The 22,150-nt window shown below is 37.8% G+C and overlaps 2 protein-coding genes across 2 annotated transcripts in view; one reads left to right on the plus strand and one right to left on the minus strand.

Moving 5' to 3' along the window:
• Window positions 1-11,252, plus strand: part of LOC139939199 (uncharacterized) — an 89,329-nt gene extending 78,077 nt beyond the window's left edge. The window contains 9 exon segments of the mRNA XM_071934989.1: window positions 627-695; window positions 698-742; window positions 1,542-1,649; window positions 2,863-2,979; window positions 4,632-4,742; window positions 5,497-5,616; window positions 6,705-6,827; window positions 8,093-8,203; window positions 9,035-11,252. Of these exon segments, the coding sequence (XP_071791090.1) occupies window positions 627-695; window positions 698-742; window positions 1,542-1,649; window positions 2,863-2,979; window positions 4,632-4,742; window positions 5,497-5,616; window positions 6,705-6,827; window positions 8,093-8,203; window positions 9,035-9,207 (977 nt within the window). The 3' untranslated portion in view covers window positions 9,208-11,252.
• Window positions 11,253-11,397: 145 nt separating this feature from the next.
• On the minus strand, window positions 11,398-19,614 carry LOC139939200 (zinc finger SWIM domain-containing protein 7-like). Its single transcript, XM_071934990.1, has 7 exons — window positions 19,470-19,614; window positions 17,644-17,728; window positions 17,207-17,228; window positions 16,740-16,842; window positions 15,860-15,938; window positions 15,227-15,252; window positions 11,398-14,101 (listed from the first exon to the last, which is right to left on the minus strand). The coding sequence occupies exons 2-7, from the start codon at window positions 17,720-17,722 to the stop codon at window positions 13,976-13,978; spliced, it is 435 nt and encodes a 144-aa protein (XP_071791091.1). The 5' UTR covers window positions 17,723-17,728; window positions 19,470-19,614; the 3' UTR covers window positions 11,398-13,975.
• Between the last annotated feature and the right edge of the window lie 2,536 nt (window positions 19,615-22,150).

The raw sequence follows: 22,150 nt of genomic DNA on the forward strand, positions 1-22,150 counted from the left end.
CATCCTTGCATATCATGCATAGGTGTATACTACATGTATTGTATATATGTGTGGGGGATCAGTTTAAATTGCTTTTGTTCTACTTTTTTGTACTTTAGTTTCCTGCCCTACTAGTTATTGTTTTAAAGCCATTATACACTTTCAGTACAGAAAAAAAAAATTCTCAGATTTACAAACAACTTACATGGTTTACAGAAGGTAATGGTAAAATACTTCTCTTGAAATATTATTCCATGAAATGCTTCATTTTTTGAGAAAACATAACAACAGTTATCAATTCTCGACATCGAGAATTACGGATTTATAGTAAACACATGTCGTGACACGGCGAAACGTGCAAAAACAAGGGTGGGTTTTCCCGTTATTTTCTCCCGACTCCGATGACCGATTGAGCCTAAATTTTCACAGGTTTGTTATTTTATATATAAGTTGTTATACACAAAGTGTGGGCCTTGGACAATACTGTTTGCCGAAAGTGTCCACTGGCTTTAATTACTTCAAATAAGTTTTGACTAATCTATTAATTGCCTTTCTTATCCTTGCATATCACGCATGTTTGAAACTAATGTATATATGTCCGAGGGATCAATCTAAATTGCTTCTCTTATGCTTTGTTTGTACTTTAGTTTCCTGCCCTACTAGTTATTGTGTGGCGGGTAACACCAGAGAATGTTTTGTCACATCCAACCAAGATTTCTTTGCTTCTGCCTTGAGGGCTATGAAGGGACGACATGTGACAAAGGTCAGTGTTCATCTTGTGAATATTCATGCTTATTTCTTTTGATTCTGATTGGATGTTATTTTATTATTTAATCAATGTCGTTCAAAATATGAAATTGCTATTTTCTCGTGACCCAGATGGCTGATCGATCTCAAACTTCTACAGGTTTGTCAGTTTGTGCATATGGCGGATTACATAAAGTGCTTACACTGCCAGCACATGTTTTGTTAGCGAAAAACAATTCTTAAAAAAAGTAGGGGAATAAAAGGGGTAGCGACGCGGTCTTAAACTGCCATTTAAAACCTTGCAGGGATGTGGCCGTGCTTTAAAGGCCCTAGCTGAAGGCGATGAATGAGTCACAACCTTTATTTCTTTCATAAATGCCCTTTTGTTTAAAAAAACGTAAGAAAAATACAATTATAGACACTCTGACAATCACAAATTTGAGGTTTGAAATAATTTTTTCAAAAACCTTGTGAAAGATCTGTTTGATGCACATGGGTCGTGAGTACGCGCATTTTGAAACAGATTACGCGCTGTTACTAGTAGCAATTAATTGTTTTCAGCGTATTAACATTGGCGTAGATGAGCTTGCGCGCCCGACACGCCAGCCAGATAAAAACGGCTCCAGCTGGTCATTATCAACCATTTAAACACCCCCGCGTGACCCGCTCTCCACCAATTGGAGTAGCGAAACTGTCTGGGGTATTTATGAATGTTCCCTAAAGAAATGGTCATAAATGTCCCTGCTACTTTTTTTGGCTTGATATTTTATCATGGTTTTATATTTAAAGAGCTGTTTTTCTTTGCTGTTTTTCAGGACCCTGTCCCACAGGTTATTGCCAGAATGAAGGGACATGTTTCCTGCGTGATGGAGAATACACTTGCTCATGTGTACTGCCCTACACTGGAGATCAATGCATGACAAGTAGGATCAATATTCATTCACAAATAATTTATGAAAAATCTTAAGCATTTTGTTATTTTACTCTTGTTTGTGCAACCTATTTAAGAATGAATTTAATTTGTCAGTCAGTATGTTCACATAAATTGTTCTCTACAAAACTATGTATAGACCTTGTGCATTGACATTATCCATCCCCCATCTTAGAGGTAAAAGGATGACGAAACAATGGAAAGTGTGAAATTAATAGGTATAAAATTAACGGTAAATTTTGCAAATGTCATCGAGAGTAGTGTCGGCAATTTAAGCAACAAATATGACGTGTTGTGGCCTATGTAGTGGGTAAGAGCACCACACTCAAGTGCTAGTATTTCTGATCAAAAGAGTGTGGGTTCGGGTCCCAGTTGTGGCACTTGCTTCCTTGAACAATAATTCCCTGTCCTTCAGAGAGGGCATTAAGCCATACATGTAGGTCCCATGTACTAGGATTGGTCGTGCACATAAGGAACCCAGGGGTGGATTTCACAAAGAGTTAGGACTAGTCTTATCTCGAGTTATGACCAGTTACTCGTCCTAACTTAGGACTACCCATGCAATTTGTATATCTCTTAGGACTAGTTCAAAGTTTGGACTAGTCCTAACTCTTTGTGAAATCGACCCCTTAACACTTAAAGGAACATGTTGCCTTGGATCGGTCGAGAAAAGTGTTTGTAACCAATTGTTATAAAATGCATATGGGTAGAAAGATGTTGTAAAAGTAGAACACAATGATCCACACAAACATGCCTCTAAATTGCACGGTTTTCCTTTTACCTCGTCGACTAGCACAGTCGGTCAAATGTCTGACCATGTTAGTTCGCGCAGTAAAAGGAAAACCTTGCAATTTTGAGGCAAACTTGTGTGGATCATTGTATTCTACTTTTAAGACATCTTTCCAACCATATGCATTTTATAAAAAACGGTTACAAACGCTTTTTATAGACCAACTTGACTGATCCAAGGCAACGTGTTCCTTTAACGTGGAAGAACACTTATCATGGAAAAGTAGGTGTTAACCCTGGTGTTTCTGGTTCACAAACATTAGCAAGCATCCCAGGTTACCTCCGGCTTACGAGCTACAGTAATTAAGTTCACTTATGAGCCATCTTTAGTTTCATAACAAGAAATATTTTAAAATAAAAGGAAAACGCATCGATCCCAGTGTGTTTAGTAATGCAGAGATTGTTCTCTTCCACAGAGCTGAGTAGCTGCACCCAGAATCCCTGTATTAACGGTGGAACCTGCACAGACGACGTCGTATCTGGCTTTGAATGTACCTGCCTGGAAGGATACACTGGAACCGTTTGCCAAGATGGTAGGTATATTGTCCTTTAGTCCTTCGGATGGGACGTAAAGCCGTTGGTCCCATGTGTTGTGTAACACATGTAAAAGAACCTAGTGCACTTATCAAAAAGAGAAGGGGTTCGCCCCGGTGTTCCTGGCTGTGGCTGCTGTATGCGCCGTAGCACCTTGTGAACACATATAAGGTGCTAACTAATATTGGGTCTCGCAATTCATCACTGCAATAACCTGTATCTTTCTGAAAGCTTGTATATACTCAGCGCCTTGAGTAACTTGTTTGGTAGATACGTGCGCTATATAAGACTTATTATTGTTTTGATAATCGTTTGATGAGTTATTGTCTAGTCAGATCAGGCCTGAGTCAAATAGTGAGAGTGTTAGTTGAAGGGTTTACTTTGGGTACTTTTTGTGTGACACAAAACACAAATTGTCCTCAGATTTACAGTTAACTATACATAGTTCAAAGATAATGATGGTAGAAAGTAACATTAACATTTCCCGAACCTCCGATTATCTACTCCGCGGCAGTAGAATAAAGCAAGACAGTTCCCTAAGAACAACTCTACCTGGCAAGTAGATACACACATGGTGTTACTGCAAACCAAATATATATGGATGGTAGAAAGCTTCCCTTAAAATATTACTTGCTGATTTGCTGTAGTTTTTCAGAAGAGTAAAACAAGAATAGTCTTTATCTCAGGCATGTCAGGAGACAAAAATATTTTAGCATGTACAAGGTATTTACCGTTACTGGTGATTGCTACTCTTTTCTAAAAAAACTTGACACCTAATGAAGCTGAAAATTTACATGACATACATCTTAATTCACAGTAATTAGAGACTCAACAGATATCAATATTAATTTTGTTTTTTACCCATACACCGATGTGTGTTAGCACTGTATACTCGGTACTTTTCCGAGTCCTGTTATACAAATTGACTGCTTCGAGTGCTATGGTTAAAACTATGACTCCCAAGGTGATCCCCGTAGCGTTCTGTTTTCCCGAGGCGAAGCCGAGGGAAAATAGAACGCTCCGGGGATCACCGAGGGAGTCATAGTTTTTAACCATTGCACGAGTAAAAGCAGTCAATATTTGTTTTATAACACCCCAAACATTTCTAAATACTGTACTATTATTATTAAGTTACAGACCTGAATGCTACAATCCACGGACGACGCGAATACAGATTGCAAACACTTTTGCTGAATGTGTTGCATGTCGTGTCGTGCAATCCGAAATGGCTACAGACTATTAGTTTATCATACTCGTACACGCAACGGACGTCTGGGTACTGCAAGCCGTGTGCTAGTCTGTCGGACTAGCGCACGGCGCCATGTGCTAGTCTTCGGACTAGCGCATGGCAAACCGACGGCCGTCGTGTAGCAAAACTAAGACATGTCATGTGACGCGCTCTAAACCAATGAGCAGGCAGAATCTTTGCAAGGGGTGTTATAAAAAAAAATATCACAGGCAAAATATCAGTAGCATAGATATCAATGTTGTGTGTGTGCTTTTAACAGCTGCAGTGCTTCAGAAAGTGTTACCGCACATATCAAGTTGATAAAAAAAGTATAAAATGAACCTTCAGCTTCAACAAAGAAACATTAAAATTTATTTTACATAAGACTTTCTAAACGGTTTACAAACTGTCATTTCTTCACAGATCCTTGCTCCAAGTTAGGCTGTACTGAGAACCAAGCTACATGCGACAATCAGGCCGCTACTGTTGTGTGTACATGCAATCCTGGCTACGAAGGCAGCACTTGTGAAAACAGTAAGATTGACATTTGTGTTTATATTGTTTTAAAGGGAAGGTATACGTACAGCAAATATTAACTTAAAAACTGACTTCCTCTGAAGTAGCATAGATTTTGAAATAGAGGTAATTTCTCACGAAAATAATAAAAGACTTCTAGCTAGAAGTCTTTTATTCCTATCTGAAAGCACACACATTCGTCCATCAAGGGTGTTTTTTCTTTCATCATTTTCTCCCAACCCTGACGACCAATTGAGCTCAAATTTTCACAGGTTTGTTATTTCATGCATATGTTGAGATACACCAAGTGAGAACACTGATCTTTGACAATTACCAATAGTGTACCTTCCCTTTTAAGAGAGTGTTTTTAGAATGAGCCATTTGCGTGTTAAGGGTAAATGTCTGGTACTTGCTTATTGTCACAAGTTTCAAAAAAGACAAAATTCTGGTGGTTAAGATATTGGCAAGTGCGTTTCAAATCCCGGTCGTGACACTTGTGTCCTTGAGCAAGATACTTTACTATAATTGCTTCTCTTCACCCAGGGGTATAAATGGGTACCTGCGAGGGTAGAGGTTGATACTTCGTATGAAAAAGACTTTGGAGCGCTATGATTGCCCAGGTTGTATACAGGGAGCTGAGAAAGATCAAAGGAACGTTATTGGCCCGATGGAAAGGGCACTAATGTAAAGCGCATTGAGACGGTTATTGTGAAATGCATTTTAAAAGTACTAGCTATTATTATGACTTATCATTATTATATTCTTTTTACAGATATCGATGATTGTGCGACTAACCCGTGTCTGAACGGAGGTACATGTAATGATGGTGTGAATGAGTACACTTGTTCATGTACCACTGGGTACGTCGGAGACAACTGTCAACTTGGTTTAGGTGAGACAAGATTGATTGATTGATTGAATTTAATCAGATCAAAATGCTCTAACAAGTAATTTCATGGCAAAAATGTACTTTTGCATAGTCAACGATTTGTATATGCATGTACCTACAACCCTAAGGCTAGCAAGGGATTATTGGAACATCAGGTGGTTGGACCATGGGGTAAGGAAGAGAAGGAGCTCGAACGAAGGGACTTCAAAAGTCGAACCCGTGGTACTGCGGTCGTTTTTCGACACCTCGTAATCACCCACATACCTTATACAAACATTGGGCGACCTGGAGTATGTGAGTTTGCGCGTGCGCGCTTGGTTCTTTACTCAACTATGGTGTTGTATGGATATAATACAAAAAAAAAACTTTTTTGAGACCTGATAAAAATTGTGTACACTTTTGCTCACCAAATCGAAAAAAAATAATTGAATACCAACCACCCTCGTGTGCTAAATTTTGAACCACCGCTAGTGACAGGAAAGTCACAAAAAATGTAAAAATATGACATGATGTTTCAGTGAAACACCACAAACGGTAAATGAAAACGTGTATATTTACAATTCTTGTCTCCAATGATTCAACTTTACACGCAGGCAAGAGCGCACACTGGCGGTACCACACGTTCTGTACAAAGAGATTTAATCCTACTCGTTAATCGGCCGTCCAGCTGGAGGTCTCCTATCTTTTTCCACTGGTCAGACAAGGGCATTGTGAGAGTATTCTTTTGTAACTCTGCAGTTTTGCGGGTCGTTCGAGCTCCTTCTCTTCCTTCCTCCATGGTTGGACATAGAGCTGTCAATAGTTAGACTTGCAGTCAACCAGGACCAGACAATCCCCATGAAGAAAATCCATTAACGTTTGAATGTTCACATTTTGTTCTTGGTGATCGTAAAACATTGTTTAAAAAATGACTCATGTGCTACCAAAGAGGTCCTGAAGCCTGAACTAAAGTTTGCCACCCCAAAGTTGCATGCAAAAGTTGCCTCATCAGTTGATATTTTAGTAAAAATTAATAAATGAAAATTAATGGGTGAATATGTACAGATTTCATCCAACATGTTTTTATTCCTTTAACTGATGTCCCCGTACAGATCCTTGTATTGGTGATATGCCTTGCTTGAATGGAGGCTCTTGCGTAATGATAGAGGGCAGTACAACTAACGCTACTCAATGTATGTGTGTACCTGGCTTCAGTGGTGATCGCTGTACAGTGGGTGAGTTCCCGATCCCAGCTTCTTTCTGTCTGCCCCCCCCCCCCCCCCTCTTCCAATTAAAAACCCATTTCAAAACCAATCCTTAATGTCAAAACAACATATTTGGTTTGCCCAAACTTTACTCGGGAAACTAAAAGCTCTGGTCAAATTGCATGAGAATCTGAATAGCAAGGCACGTTCAAGAAACTTTTGAGCGGTTAAGAGCACCGAGTTCAAACTCTGGTGTTTCTGATCGGCAGAGTGTGGGTTTGAGAAGTTATTAAACCTTACCTGTGTCCTTTTAAAGCAAGATATGTATCTTAAATGCTCTGTCTTTCGAATGGTTCATTAAGCAGTAGGTCCAGTGTGCCAGCTGTCGATTTCACCAAACTCTTCCTAACTTAGGATTAATCTAAGATATTGACAAAATAGGGACACCACCAATATAGGGCTAGATAGCTCAGTTGGTAGAGCGCCGGCACGTTAATCCGGAGGTCGTTGGTTCGAATCCCACTCTAGTCAATTCTTTGTTCAACCTCAAAAACCATTGCAAAATTTACCCAGTCAGTTTCCCTTGTGGTTTATATTGATTAATCTAAGGACTTAGGACGAGTTAAGTTCCGTATCCAAAGGCGTAGGATGCATTGAGCCCATCCTAAGTTAGGACGGGTTACTCGTCCTAACTCGAGATTGTATTTATTCTAGCGTTTCGTGAAATCGGCTGCAGGATTGGTAGTAGGGAAGTAGTGGTTAATCCAAGTGCTTCTGGTTCACAAAGCAAGCACACTTGTTTACAGGTCTTCTCAAGCTTGCAAGTCAGTGATTAAAGGCAGTGGACACTATTGGTAATTACTCAAAATAATTATTAGCATAAAACCTTTCTTGGTATCGAGTAATAGGGAGAGGCTGATATATAAAACATTGTGAGAAACGGCTCCCTCTGAAGTAATGTAGTTTTTGAGAAAGAAGTAATTTTCCACGAATTTGATTTCGAGACCTCAGATTAGAGTATGAGGTCTCGAAGTCAAGCATCTGGAAGCACACAACTTTGTGTGACAAGGGTACTTTTTCTTTCATAGTTATCTCGCAACTTCGACAACCAATTGAGCTCAAATTTTCACAGGTTTGTTATTTTATGCATATGTTGAGATACACCAACTGTGAAGGCTAGTCTTTGACAATTTCCAATAGTGTCCAGTGTCTTGAAGTAACTTCTGAGACATCCTTAGTTTCATGACCAGAAATATATACTGTAATAACCATAAGTGACTTGTATTTCTGTTTAGACATTGATGAATGTGAATCGACTCCATGTAAGAACGGCGGTATTTGCCTGAACCGTGTCAATCAGTTCAGTTGCTCCTGTTTGACTGGCTTCGACGGCAACACTTGTGAAGGTAGGTTTCAGGCTCAAGTTTTTATTTTCCCAGAAACAGTTTAATTTTGTAATGTGGTTGATTCCCTCTGTTTTAGAAACTGCACAGAACGTACTGTCGAAAGAGTCTAAAGCGCTCAGTGGAACCAAACAAAATTACAGATACGAAGAATTGAACAGATATGTTTTGAGAAGAGTCTTGAAGCTTGAGATCGTGGTGGCTTATTTGATGTGTAGAGGGAGATTGTTCCATGAATGAGGTGCAGCAAATTGAAAACTATGTTGACCATATTTTTTGGCGGCAATATGAGGGATATCAAGGGTGTCTTTTTTAGCTGGACGGAGGTTTGTAGTTCTAGAACGAAGCGTCCAACATGCGCCCTGTAAGTGCTTGACTATTTTTAACAAGCGTGCACGCTTAGCAGCCCCTTTGGATCAGCCAGTCAGCGTTGATTTTTTAGTGTCGACCATGAAGTGTTATTATTATTTTGTGGTTTTAATTGATGTCTGAAACAAACACTTGCATCCCCTTAAGATGATCCCCTGGCTGCTGCTTCCCAGGATGTATCGTAATTTGGGTGTAATCCCTGGCTACACGGCAGTTAACGGTTGTATGGCTTCTGACTGGCACTCCGCACAAAGACATTGACAAAATAGGGAGACCACCAGCATAGGGCTAGATAGCTCAGTTGGTAGAGCACCGGCATGTTAACCCGAGGGTCGTTGTTCGAATCCCACTCTAGTCAATTCTTTGTTCAACCCCAAAATTATTTACAAAAATTATCCAGTTAGTTTCCCTTGTGGTTTGTATTGATATAATTTTTTTTAATCATCCTTTCTCCTTCTCAAACAGTGATTTCAGCCACCAAGCCTCCAAACGCTGCGCAGACATTGGCTCTTGAGCCGTGGTGGATAGCCCTAATCTGCCTCATCGGAGTCCTATTCGTCATCTTCATCATTGTGGTCCTTTGCACCATGAACCGCAACAATTCAGAGAATGAAAAATCGCATCTTGTCAATCCTTAAACTAAAATACGCTACCGGAAAGCTCCACTAAAGAAGTTTGGCCACAGTGAGCGAGTGTGTTAAGACTGAATAAATGGTTTGCAATACGTGACATTGTCTGCCATCTTTGATGAAAAACAATGACAAACTGCACACGTGTATGTGCTGTGCGTGACTCTCAGCCAACGGTACTTGTAGCTCTAGTGTGTGGTGGCAGATGACGCCTCAAGCAATCCATCTTTACTTGGGTCATTAAACTTAATGGAGGAGCAATTAATTTGCCTGGGGCATTCAGCAGCACCACTGGTTTGTGCATGATCCAATTTTTAGTCCACTGTTTTGAAAAGCAATTACATAGAGATAACAGGTGTAAGTTGTCAGAAGAAAAGGATGTGTTATTTTAACGTCTTTCTTTAATGGAGCATTCCCGTAATGTAAACAGGTTTAACAAAAACTTATAATAGTTTAATAGAGCCTTTGCAGATGCTACGTGGTGACATGCAAGCTTTAAGTTACTGAGATTTTTTCTCTCTCGTTTCACCGAAAATAAACTAGTATCATTGATGTAGTTGGCAGTTCCCATGATGGTTTTGGGGCCCGAGGCCCATAGTTTTAGTGTCGGGCCTGCAAAGCCATGACTGGAAAAGTCAAGCAGTCTTGTTTTTCAATTGAATAATAGAAACTCACTGTGTAATATCGTAGACAAAAACAAGCTTCTTTCAAATGCTGATTTTTAGTCTGATTAACACCTTTTTATTGTATTGAGTAATGAAGTCTGTATCCCCATAAAGACAAATGAGATCAATTTTCTCTTATTGACCCCTTCAAGCACGCCACACGTGGTGACTGTGCCATGCTCACCGTTATGTGTGGTCAATAGGTTTACGTGTAAACGCTGCGTCACCTGAAATGTGTATACACTGAATAGCGCACAGTGACTTTGCCCACCAGTATGGCGGTTCCAAGATTATTCTGATGATGACGTCAGGTGATTTGGATCAATACCCCATGTCTCAGTACTTGTTTTACAAAAACAGTCTTCATTGGTCTTGTTAGAACACTGAGCCAGTAATATTTTGAGCAACAAGCCCTTTGGTCTCATGAATTTTTTCCGTCAAATTCGAGCCCCGTTTATGGTGAACAATTAGCAACAGAACACTTTTCTCTTATTCCAAATCTAGAAAAACTCGAAGCTAATGGACATTTTTGAAAAGAGGATTAAGAATATAAAGGAGTATAATTTTTTTTAAATAAAGTTAAGAAATTTTGTAATTGTATCTAAATTCAAATTTTGATTATGGTTATTGTCTATTAGGTAAAATATTGCATTGCGTTTGATAATTAATGCTTTGATGTTAAAAATGGTGCATTTTAAATGATATTTCTTTTAAAGAGTGTAAATTTGAAAATCATAACTATCTATTACATTTGAACTTTTAAGAGGTTCAAGTAAGACTTTTAAACTCCTTCAATCATTTTAAAATTGACAGAACTTTTGTACAATTGATGAAGGCAAGCATATCCAGTGTTAAAAAAAAAAAACAGTTTGATGCATTTTTAAAGGTCTAATTCAAATCCATTCAACAACATTTATTTATAAACTCCTCAATCAATATGTAATGAATAGGGTGGGTGGCCTTAGCTTTCGATCCAAACAGGACCTTCTTGTATTCAATCAATATGAATACAATGTTAACAAAGTGATACACAAATTTTAGAAATTGGGGGCACTTACAAAAAGCATTGTTGAGGACAACTTATTTAACATTCATCGACAATCCATACAGCCAAAAGAAGATCGCCGCTTATTGTAGAGAAAGTACCCATAATTTGTTCAGTTAACTTGATGCAAATGATATTCCTCTGTTTCATTTATACCACCAGTCACATAAATATGTTTTATTATTTTATCCCGTATTGATATGTAAATTTAGAATTTTTTATTATGTGCAAAGGCTTTCATGCAAAGTAGATTGTTTTAGTCCTCTCTTTTTTTACTAAGAAAATACTGATGCGACAAGATGTAATTGTAGTTAAGCATATTTAACTCTGCCCAATTTCATAAAGCATGTAGCACAAAAACTTGCTAAGCACAGAAAACGCTTGCTTAGCAAAATATGTTACCAGCAAAAATACTTTCCCAGGTCAAAATTCCAGTTGAACCTAGTTAACTGGTGTCAACCGGTTAAACTGGATAGTCATGATAGTGACCTCGTCCATTTTCCATATTAACCAACTGGTTTGGACGTAGTTTAACTGTGTTCAACCAGGTTGAAATTAAAAACCAGTTGGTTTCTGTCCATTTTCCATATTAAACCAACTGGTTTTAACTGTGTTTAACTAGTTTATCAACTGGTTTCAACTAGTCCCAGTTAAACCCATTTTAACTAGGTTCAACTGGAATTTTGACCTGGGTTTTGGTTACCATGATTGCGCAGGTACCCTACTCGTTGCATCCTTTGCAATGAAATTTGATTTTGATGAGCAGAATTTTCTGCCTATTACATTGTAGCTTTATGAAATCGGGCGTGGTATAGTAAAAATTACCTTTCCGTAGTTTAAAGCAACAATGCAAATACATACATGTACCAGGTATTTGCTGGCAGATACTTTAGTGTGTTAACTTTAACTTGCAATAATGCACACAACCATAGAGTAAGTGATATTTTTCTACGGAGATGTTATTTTAAGCATCAGTAATATCCAGGGCGCAATTTCATGGCTCTGCTTACCGCCAAATTCTGCGCTTACAATCACGATTCCCCGCTTGACGTGCTATCGCCCAATTTCTGCGCTAGCCTGTTAAGCGTAGAGCGCCTAGTAACAAGGAGTATGCACGCGCAGAAGCCTAAAATCGTAGCTAACCCGTGAAATACGCTTGCCGTAAGCACATAATTCCCTGCTTCCGTAAGCGCCGATGCTGTGCTTACGGTAAGCAGAGCCATGAAATTGGGCCCAGGCGTGAAGCAAGGAGTTTCTAAGTTAGGCGGCCATTTATTAATTTGAATCCTGCTTTACCCACTTCAGCCAAAAAAGGCGACTAGTAACATCTCCCTACAACCAGTCTCGCCACAAACTGAACTGCAAGAGTCTTTCTGTTTGTCTGTAGCAATCACAATTTGTTTTGTTTATTTAACAAAGTTCTTATATGACGTCATGATGATGACATATCCATTGCACTAACCGTATCCATTCACATGTGTAACCTCGCTAATACCTCTAAAATGTGGATGATATTGTACAATCGGCCATTGAGAAAGTTTAAAAGATGGGTTCGGTTGAATATTACAGATATGCCGAGTACAATTTGTTAGCAAAACTTGATATTTTCAATGTTTGTAGAACGCTACATAATATTTCCCTGTTTTAAAAAATCTGTTCTAACAATCGAACCATTATTAATTAGCATTTATGAATAATGCATGTCATGAAATGTACACACTACTTAACAAATAATACTACTTTACAGGGTACAATTGAAATTATTTTTGTTACTTTTTTAGAATTCAAGGCTGAAGGTTGTAAGTTTTACATCAAACTTTGCACATTTTATTGTTTAAAGCATCTTAAAAATAAATTAATTCTATGAGCTGTAAAAAAAGAGTGCTGGATTTTTGTCAGAGGTATTATTAATATCGAGTGCCGACTGTCTTAAAGCCATTGGACACTTTTGGTAAACGTATTGTCCAAGGCCCACACTTCGTGTATCACAACTTCTATATCAAATAACAAACCTGTGAAAATTTAGGCTCAATCGGTCATCGGAGTCGGGAGAAAATAACGGGAAAACCCACCCTTGATTCCACACAATTCGCCGTAATTCTCGATATCGAGAATTTATATTGTTTTAATGTTTTAATGTTTTCTCAAAAAGTAAAGCATTTCATGGAATAATATTACAAGAGAAGTCTTTCACCATTACCTTCTGTAAACCCTGTAAGTTATTTGTAAATCTGTGTTATTTGTAAATGTCTGTGAATTTTTATCTTTTTGTCTATATCGATTGTCCAATGGCTTTAACTAGTGGCCATTTCTTATTTGAGATCTGCCAGACAAAGTTGCAACCCTACAGTATTTTTGAATAATTTGTTTGGTTATTTGTTTCAGTTTAGACTTAAAAAAAACCAGAGGACTTTGATCTAATAGATGTGTGAAAAAGAAATCTAATCGGCTTACAATCCATCATTTTTTTAACAATGGTTGAAAAATTTAGACCAAAAGTAGAAGTCAATGAAGCATCTCGGGACCCTGGTTCGAATCCCACCAGTTTTCAGTTCCTACCTGACTATGTGGGTTTTTCCTGGCTTCATTATCTGGGTCTCCCATATCTAAAACTGAAACGGTCTTTCTTTTCTTATCTCCATTTGGGGTTTGGCTAAATATAATGAATACAGTAATTCACTTTGCAACAGCCAATCTGTCCCCAACCAAACATTGGTTTAACGCCTATGATTATAAATTTGCACAAATCAAGATTCAGTAACTAGACAAAAATACTTATTCTAGGCATTGTGAAATCAGAGGTTAGCTTGGGGAATTTGAACCCACAACCTTGTAATTGCAAGCCCTAAAGTCTAACCACTTGACCACGGTGAACATCACTTAGCAGAAGAATGCAAAATCATTGTGTCTTTAGTTCAACTGTGTGGAAGGCAGTAACCTATTTGCAGCACCAAAAGCAATGCAGTACCCAAGTTACATCGCTTGAAGTCAATGCAGTATCCACAGAACAGCACTTAAAGCAATGCAGTAAACACACTGTGATGTCCTCATTACAGGGAATCTATTTCTATAGTCTTTTCTCCACTTCAGTACATTCAGGGGTCAATATTTTAGCCAAGAGGTCATTGGTTACTTCCTGTTCCAGGCATGCTCCCATTGCACAGCTGAGCATCACTGCTAAGACATGTTTGCACTGCCAAGATAAGATTGATGAAGAACAGGAGGTGAGTGTTTGGGGAAATAAAAACTGAAAATTACATGTACATAGGTAGTTAAGTTTGCATTCAAATTTTATCTCAGAGTATTGGATTTTTAATTATGCCTTGGGGAAATTTGATACATGCAAACCAACATGGTAGCAATGCTTTTCATATAATTAATTTTCTGTTAATAACTTGACCCTTATTGCTGCGTCTTTTGGAATAGATGAAAATCTGTTGGTCCCATGTGTTGAGTAACTCACGTAAAAGAACCCAGTGCACTTATCGTAAGAGAGGAAGGGGGTTCGTCCTGGTGTTCCTTGTATGATTGGCTGCATATTGTGCCACAGCATCTTGTAAATAAGTCTCATACTTCAAAAACGCTGCTCCGCAATACCTTCAAGGAAAATACTGAATAAGCACCTTGAGTGTCACTAAGTGAAGGATATGAGCGCTATAACAAGAAGCCAATATTCTTATTACTATTAAAGACACTAGACACCTTTGGTAACTGTCAAAGACCAGTCTTCTCACTTAGCTGCTTAGTGTATCTCAATATATGCACAAAATAACAAACCTGTGAAAATGTGAGCTCAATCGGTCGTCGAAGTTGCGAGATAATAATGAAAGAAAAAACAACCTTGTCACACGAAGTTGTGTGCTTTCAGATGCTTGATTTTGAGACCTCAAATTCTAAACTTGAGGTCTCGAAATCAAATTCGTGGAAAATTACTTCTTTCTCGAAAACTACGTCACTTCAGAGAGAGCCGTTTCGTACATTGTTTTATACTATCAACCTCCCCATTACTCGTCACCAAGAAAGGTTTTATGCTAATAATTATTTTGAGTAGTTACCAATAGCGTCCACTGCCTTTAATGCATGATCAATGAAGTGATCTATTCTGAGGAACATTGAATTGGCGACCCTTTTATGAAATGCATTGCAAGGTGTTTCAGCGCAAACTGCTGCCAACGGCCAAAACAGAAGGATTTTAAACCTAGAGATCATTGTAACTGTGGACACACATGCATACACTGGACCTCTGTCTAATAATAGTCTTCAATGTACAGTACATGTACTACACTTTAGTAGCATTAATTTATAACATGCAACTTACCAAATTAACATCTGTCCTCTTTAGAACTGTTAAAAACAAAACATACAAATAAAAATTGAAACTACCTCACTAAGTCACAAGCTCATAACTTGCCGACTGCATTAAAAATATAACTATTAACCATTTTCAGAGTGGAAGGTTACATGCTAAAATGGATAACACATTTGGACATATGTAAGGTTTGAATAATTTTTTTTTTTTACTAGAGCCGACGGACTCCGAATAAAAGTGCCAGCGCTCTACCAACTGAGCAACTCAAGCCCCATAATAGCCCCATGTTGGAGGTCTCAAACCCCAAATAATAAAAATTACCCACTCAGATTCCCGTAGTCAATGTATTTTTAAAAGAGAAAAATTAGTTACATCCTGTCATGTATATCCCATCCGACCTGTACAAACAATGAAAACAAGTTTAAAACTATTACTTCAACTTTTACAGTATTTGTTTTTTGGGGGGACTTCAACCTGCCACCTACAAATTAGCACTCTACGAAACGAACTACATGTTCTAGGCCTCCCTTTGTTGTAATTTTACTTTCAAATTTGGTTCTGCCATAAATGTTTCGAGTAATCTTTCAGGTTGAGACTTTTTACTGATAATGAACAATCCTGAGTTTGGAACTCTTAACCCACCTGTAAATGAATAATATTGGCAGGTACAAAAATTAGAAGAGGGTAGACAGGTGTAGGGAATTCCAGAGCTTCCTTGAACCTATGGACAGATAAAGGTTGAAAAAACTTCAAAGTACATAATATTCATCATACCTAAATTCCGACATACACAAAGGGTAAAAACCATACTATCTCCGAAACAAAAAACATGTTAAATCATTGCGATACCCGCTGCCTTTAGCCATCAGCAATCGGGCTAGCTTGGTAGTGTAGCACGGTAGGACATCTGCTCTTAGCAGTTGGTTCGAATCCCACCTGAGTGATTTGCGTGTGGATTTTTTTCACAGAACTGGGGAAAGTACTGAGTTTACAGTGCTTACAAACATCGGTGTAAGGGTAAAACCAAATATCTTTTATCCCCCAATGCAAATTGTCTTGATAATACATTCTCTAAATTTAAGTTTGAGAAAGAGACAACAGCAAGTGTTAGTCACAAAGGGCCTCAGCGTTAGTCAGAGGGGTGTCTGTGTGTTGTTTGGCCACACCCTGGTTTCTATTTGATACCCGGTTTGTCTGTCATGTAAATAAATTGTAAGTGAACAATTTGCAGGTTGGACACCCAGTTTTCAAATTTTCAGCAAATTTGGACACCCTTTTACCAAATCCTGCCAAAACCTTTCAAAGGGGTTAGTAAGTAAAACAGCTTTTCATTTGCCAGTGTGTCAGGAGATTCTTTCCCCAGGAGAATCGGTCCGTTCCCCCCCCCCCCCCCCCCCCATGACAAACTTCTTCTGATAGCCCTCTCTTTGAATCATCCTCCTCCAGCCCATGTTTCCCATATGGGGGACATAATCTCCAGCGGATAGAATTCCCTAGATACCACATTTGTCGACAAAATTACCTGGAAAGCTATTCGCCCAGCAGGGCAGGTGATTCTTGTAACACTCTTATTGTCCACAAGGTCTAATGCCTGCAGTAATGGAGCCTTGTAGACAAAATGCAGACTGAAATCAATACAGAAAATAGAGAATACATAATTGTTAAGATAATTGATGTGCACTTCTCTTGTAGGCAAACATGTTGGCAGTTTCTAGTGGGCACTCACATTGACCATTCAAATTTTGAGGCATAACAACTAATAATTTTAAATAACCACATTACTTTGAAGTAAAATGTTTCTCAAATTTGCGTTATACTACCAAAAGCTGCTGTAGGTTATAACATTAAATGATTTTCTTGCCATTAATTATAACTTTTGTGAGCTTTTTAATCAGTAACGTGTGTTCCGTGCAATCCTATACTTTCTCTATGGTACATGTGAAAAACATAAACCTCTCTAAAAAAAAATTACTCTTTGTTTAGACTTACGCAGAGAGAAGGTCTTCTGGCACTGCAAGAAAATTGAAATCATAGAGTTAGACGTAAAATAATTACCTGTTTTATTGATTTACAACACATCTTGTTTATCACAATTTGAATCTAGACACCGGGCTAGCTCAATGGTCTAGTGGTAAGACGTCTGCTCTAATAATGCAAAGGTCACGAGTTTGATTCTCATCCGAGTGATTTTCCTGTGAAATCTTTTTCACAGAACTTGGGAAAGTATCGAGTGTGCAATGTTTGGTACACATACGTGTATGATAAAACAAAATATATTCTTTATCCCCGTACAAAATGTTACATCTAGTAGGAATTTATGATACGTGTAACTTCCCAGCAGATGGAAAATTGCTTTGAATCGTTTTTTTTGAGACACCCATGTGTTCCATTTTAAACGACTGTTCAATGCATTCAAATTTACGTACATGTTTGAGTGGATTGATAAACAGTTTTCACATGCTTCAGTAGTTCTATCTGTACACTGTCATGAAGTGAGGTCGCCATGATTACCTTGAATTCATAATAGAGAAGAGAACAGGGAAATATTAGTCTTAAAATACAATTTTTAATAGCTAGGCCGATGAATACCTCTGAGGCAAAGCTAGCCCAAGTTGAACTCCCTGTCTTTGTTGCACTGTGACAGAAAAGTCATAGCCCACTTAAAGCCATTATACACTTTCGGTAAACAGTATTATCCAAGTCCCACACTTCGTGTATCACAACTTATATATAAAATAACAATCCTGTGGAAATTTAGGCTCAATCGGACATCGGAGTCGGGAGAAAATAACGGGAAAACCCACTCCTGTTTTCGCGCGTTTCGCCGCGTCATGACATGTGTTTATAACAAATCCGTAATTCTCCTTAACGAGAATTAATATTGTTTTACCGTTTTCTCAAAAAGTAAAGCATTTCATGGACTAATATTTCAAGAGAAGTCTTTCACCATTACCTTCTGTAAACCCTGTAAATTATTTGTAAATCTGTGAACTTTTTTTTTTTCTGTACCGAAAGGGTCCAATGGCTTTAAAGTTATATAGTGATGCTCACCAGTCACCATGATGACCGATGATAAACAAGAGAGCCATAACAGTCCAGCAAGAAGTTAGCTCGACCTTACTCCAAAGCTATAGTATGAGGTTCGTTCCGTAATCGTCTCCACAAACATTCGTGGAGAGTGGAGACTATAGCGGCACGAACCTCATAGTTCTGGGAGCAGCTAGACCTATGCATTAAACCACCTTCTCCTCCTTTTTTTGTTTAAATATGTAAGTGCAGCCTTCAACTCATGATTAAGATAAACGCACTGCCAGACATAGTTGCAATGATCCAAAACCACCATCCTCCCGATGGAGAGGAGAGGAGGATGGAAGGTTCTGATCATCGCAACTTTGCCAGACACAGACACACCCTTCTCTCATAGTCTCTTATTATATATTATTATTTGTCTCACCCAGCAATAAGTGTGTAAACTAATTTAGCCCACCTTATTGAGCTGTTAATGGCTCCGCTTTTAACAATGGTCTCATCACTGTAATGGTGACAGTAATGAGATCGATGTTAAAAGCGGAGCCATTAACAGCTCAACAAGGTGGGCTAATACTAATTAGGCACTAATTAGGCCAGGGCCTTATTTGTTCGAACACACGCGACCTACGCCTATCCAAAAAAATGAAGCAATAAAAACATTATGGCCAAGTGTATTGCTAAAGGAAACAAGTTAAGTGTCATGGTCACGTCTCCAACCCACCATCTGCTGATCAGAAACACCTTACCTTGATTGATTGAGTTCGGTGCACTTCTTACATTTATAACTAATTATTCTAAAAACTAACTAACCACTTGTTTGTTATATTAATTAATCTTGTAATCGTATAGTTTTGATAACTTAACCCTCCTGCCGATGGCGACAGGAGAGTTACGTTACGCAACTTATCGCAACTGAACTAGTAACTAGTAATAGTATTAAAAAAATACTAGTAATCGTATACAAAACTGAACTGATAAATAATTGACAAATGAACTGATGAATGATGCTTTACTAAACCTCCATAATGCATTTTAATCATGACAGATAGAGTGCATCGATGGCTCTTTGATTTGATGAACTTCTTAAAAAAAGATAAGCTACACAATGCTTCTTAATATAAAAAAATAACATAGCGCAACTGGTTAATACAATTTTATACACAAACAAACTTCCGTCGCCAGACAGATTTTTTTTACTGTATAAATTGAACAAATATCTTACCAAGAGACAGTCATTAATGCGTAACTGTACTGTTTAGAAGTAGTTGCTGCCCGGGTAAGTGCCATGGATGGTTGAAATTCTTTTCATGTCCTTTGCGATGTCACTTTCTAGTGTTTGTTTGTAAACAACATCCTTCGTTGGTACATGTGCGCTGCAAGTAATTCTCATGAACACTTGAGGGCGCTGTTACATTTATCAACGATTAACGCGGTCGGAAGTTCAAAACCCTGAACTATAGCAATGTAATCACTAATTATTTAGTTTATTAATTTATTTAATTATTCCCTGAGTAGCATCTCAACCAGAATATTCGTATTTTTGTTAAAAATGTATCAGATTCAATTTTGGAAAGTTTTTTCTTGCGTAACTTCCGACCAATCACATTCACTGTTACAACGCTACCGCGGATTGCGGAGGACTAACTCGTAACAAAATAGACCCAATTCTATTGAACTACTGGACTGTAACATGGTTTTGGTTTTACTGGACTGTGACATAATTCTTTAGCACAAAACTCGTTTTGAGTAATTTTGTCCAACGAACAGCTTAATAGACTAAATAAGTAATAATCTTTTATCTTCACAAATTTTTATAACAGTTGGAGTCATGAGCGGAGTGATATGAGTTATGCACCTGCGCACATTAAGAACGGAGTAAAAAAGCTGTCACATTTTACACCTGTCGGAAGGTTGTCTGCTCACTTCCACAACACTTCGGCCAAAGTAATTGGTCTTTCTGAAGAAAAATACTTATTTTGACTCTTTTGATTAACAGCACGTTTGTCAACAACACTTGGAAATACTTGGAAATAGCTCTTCATCGTGGGACCATGAAAACTATTAATTCCAGGACCACTTTTGAACTATGCTGACTGGAGCTGTAATTGTGTGATACACTTCATTTTGTGATACTTCAGCAGGCTTCACCTTCCCACTTCAGAAGTTCAACCTCTGGTAGAGTGAGTGAAAAGCTGTAGTTGTTGGTAAGCTTCTTCAATTATATTTCTTACTTATTGATTGCATTTTAAATATTGTAGCTTTGTAAACTGAGTCGGATGGTGTGGGAATTCCAGATTACCTCTGCTGTATGCCATGTATGTACGACTTGCCATTTCGTTGCTTACATCCCCGGCCCAATGGACAGTGTTTCAAAGGCTTTTTGTTCTTTGTACATTGCCATGTCTATTCTCAACGACAGGCATACGTGTTGTTACATAACATATCACAAAAGGTTTTACAGGCGAAATGAAAAGACAGCATTTATATGTGTAGCCAATAACGTGAACAACAGTTGCTAGACATGCTAGACATTACGAATCCGAGTAAAATGTACAAAATAGTCCTATAGAGCCTACAGGTAGTTTTGTTTGTGACTTGAGAGTAAAACCCCTACCACCTTTTCATAGCAATATTGTACAAAAAGTAAGAAAAAAATATATAAAAAAAGCTTCATTATGATAAAACAAAATCCAGTAACGCAATTACCATTTCTTATTGAGTCAATAGCGACATGAACCATGAGTAAATTCTGATAAATATAATAAATAGGGTAGATGGCCTTAGCCATCTGATATATGTATATTTAAAACATAAAAGCCGACGGACACAATCAGACCATGAATGTCTTACCCCCCCCCCCCCCCTCCCCCCCAACCCCAGCAATGCTTTCGTATGTACATCAAAATTGCCGCACCAATGTAGTGTTTTTTTAAAGGGGATTTTTTTCTCTTCAAAATCTTTTTGTAGATGTAAAACGCCATCATAAAAGTATACCATAATCATTTTGTCTTTGTTTGAAGTAGAATGTTCCATTATTAACAACGTACTACGTCGGTTTCATAACAAGCATTGTCACGCTGTCAGCGTGTGTTTTTGCGCACAATTAGCTCTGGAATGACAGTAGCTATTGTTATGATGTATTTTTAGCCGGCACACTTTTAACTTTTAACTGGCTCGTTAGGTGTTAGGTTGGGTTTTTATACCATGATAGACTTGTGTTTTCGGGCGTCACATGTGGTGAATTGATGGAAAATACAGAAACTTATCAAAGACTACATTCTTAACACCAGACTCGTTAGACATTTATTGAAACAAACCAATATTGTTTACAATATTGAACATAATTTTAAGGTCTTAAGAGAAACGCGTAGAATTTTTTATATATAAAAAACAAGTAATCTTTATTGTAATGAATATAGATCTCAAATTTGTTACCAAAGAGCCACAAAATTCAAAGATTTTGATTGCAAAATTGTCCATTATGACAAGAAGTGATTTCTTCTTATTAGAATTAGTTAAATATTACATGAACTATGTAAAACTTAACTATAGTGACAGCCATAGAGTATTTTTCTTTTCTTTGTATGATGAAACAAGATGTTCGTTCGATCATTATGTACACCATAAATCGCATGCTTAATTAATTTCAAACATAACATGATACTTATCTACTTATCTAATCTAGTTATTCAATTAAGACAATCTTTCATTTTGAAAAAAATTACAATAAAAATCAACTTGTTGATGTTTGTTATTGCTATAGAACAAGCAAAAAATATATAACTATACGCATTACATGTTTTCCTTGGTAAAATATAATAACTATACGCATTACATGTTTTCCTTGGTTTTGAGAGGCAACAAGGCGGAATAATGTTTTGTGTGTTGCTAGCAACAAACCCA

The sequence above is a fragment of the Asterias amurensis genome, chromosome 6, assembly GCF_032118995.1.
Source record: "Asterias amurensis chromosome 6, ASM3211899v1".
Taxonomy (NCBI): domain Eukaryota; kingdom Metazoa; phylum Echinodermata; class Asteroidea; order Forcipulatida; family Asteriidae; genus Asterias; species Asterias amurensis.

Excerpts from the sequence above, each read along its gene's own strand:
- LOC139939200 (XM_071934990.1), bottom strand. The coding sequence starts at position 17,722 with ATGGCGACCTCACTTCATGACAGTGTACAGATAGAACTACTGAAGCAT. Across the intron at positions 16,843-17,206 it reads CCAGAAGACCTTCTCTCTGC|TCTGCATTTTGTCTACAAGG; the intron begins GTAAGTCTAAAC and ends TATTGATTTCAG. Across the intron at positions 15,939-16,739 it reads CTGGGCGAATAGCTTTCCAG|GTTCAAGGAAGCTCTGGAAT; the intron begins GTAATTTTGTCG and ends ATCTGTCCATAG.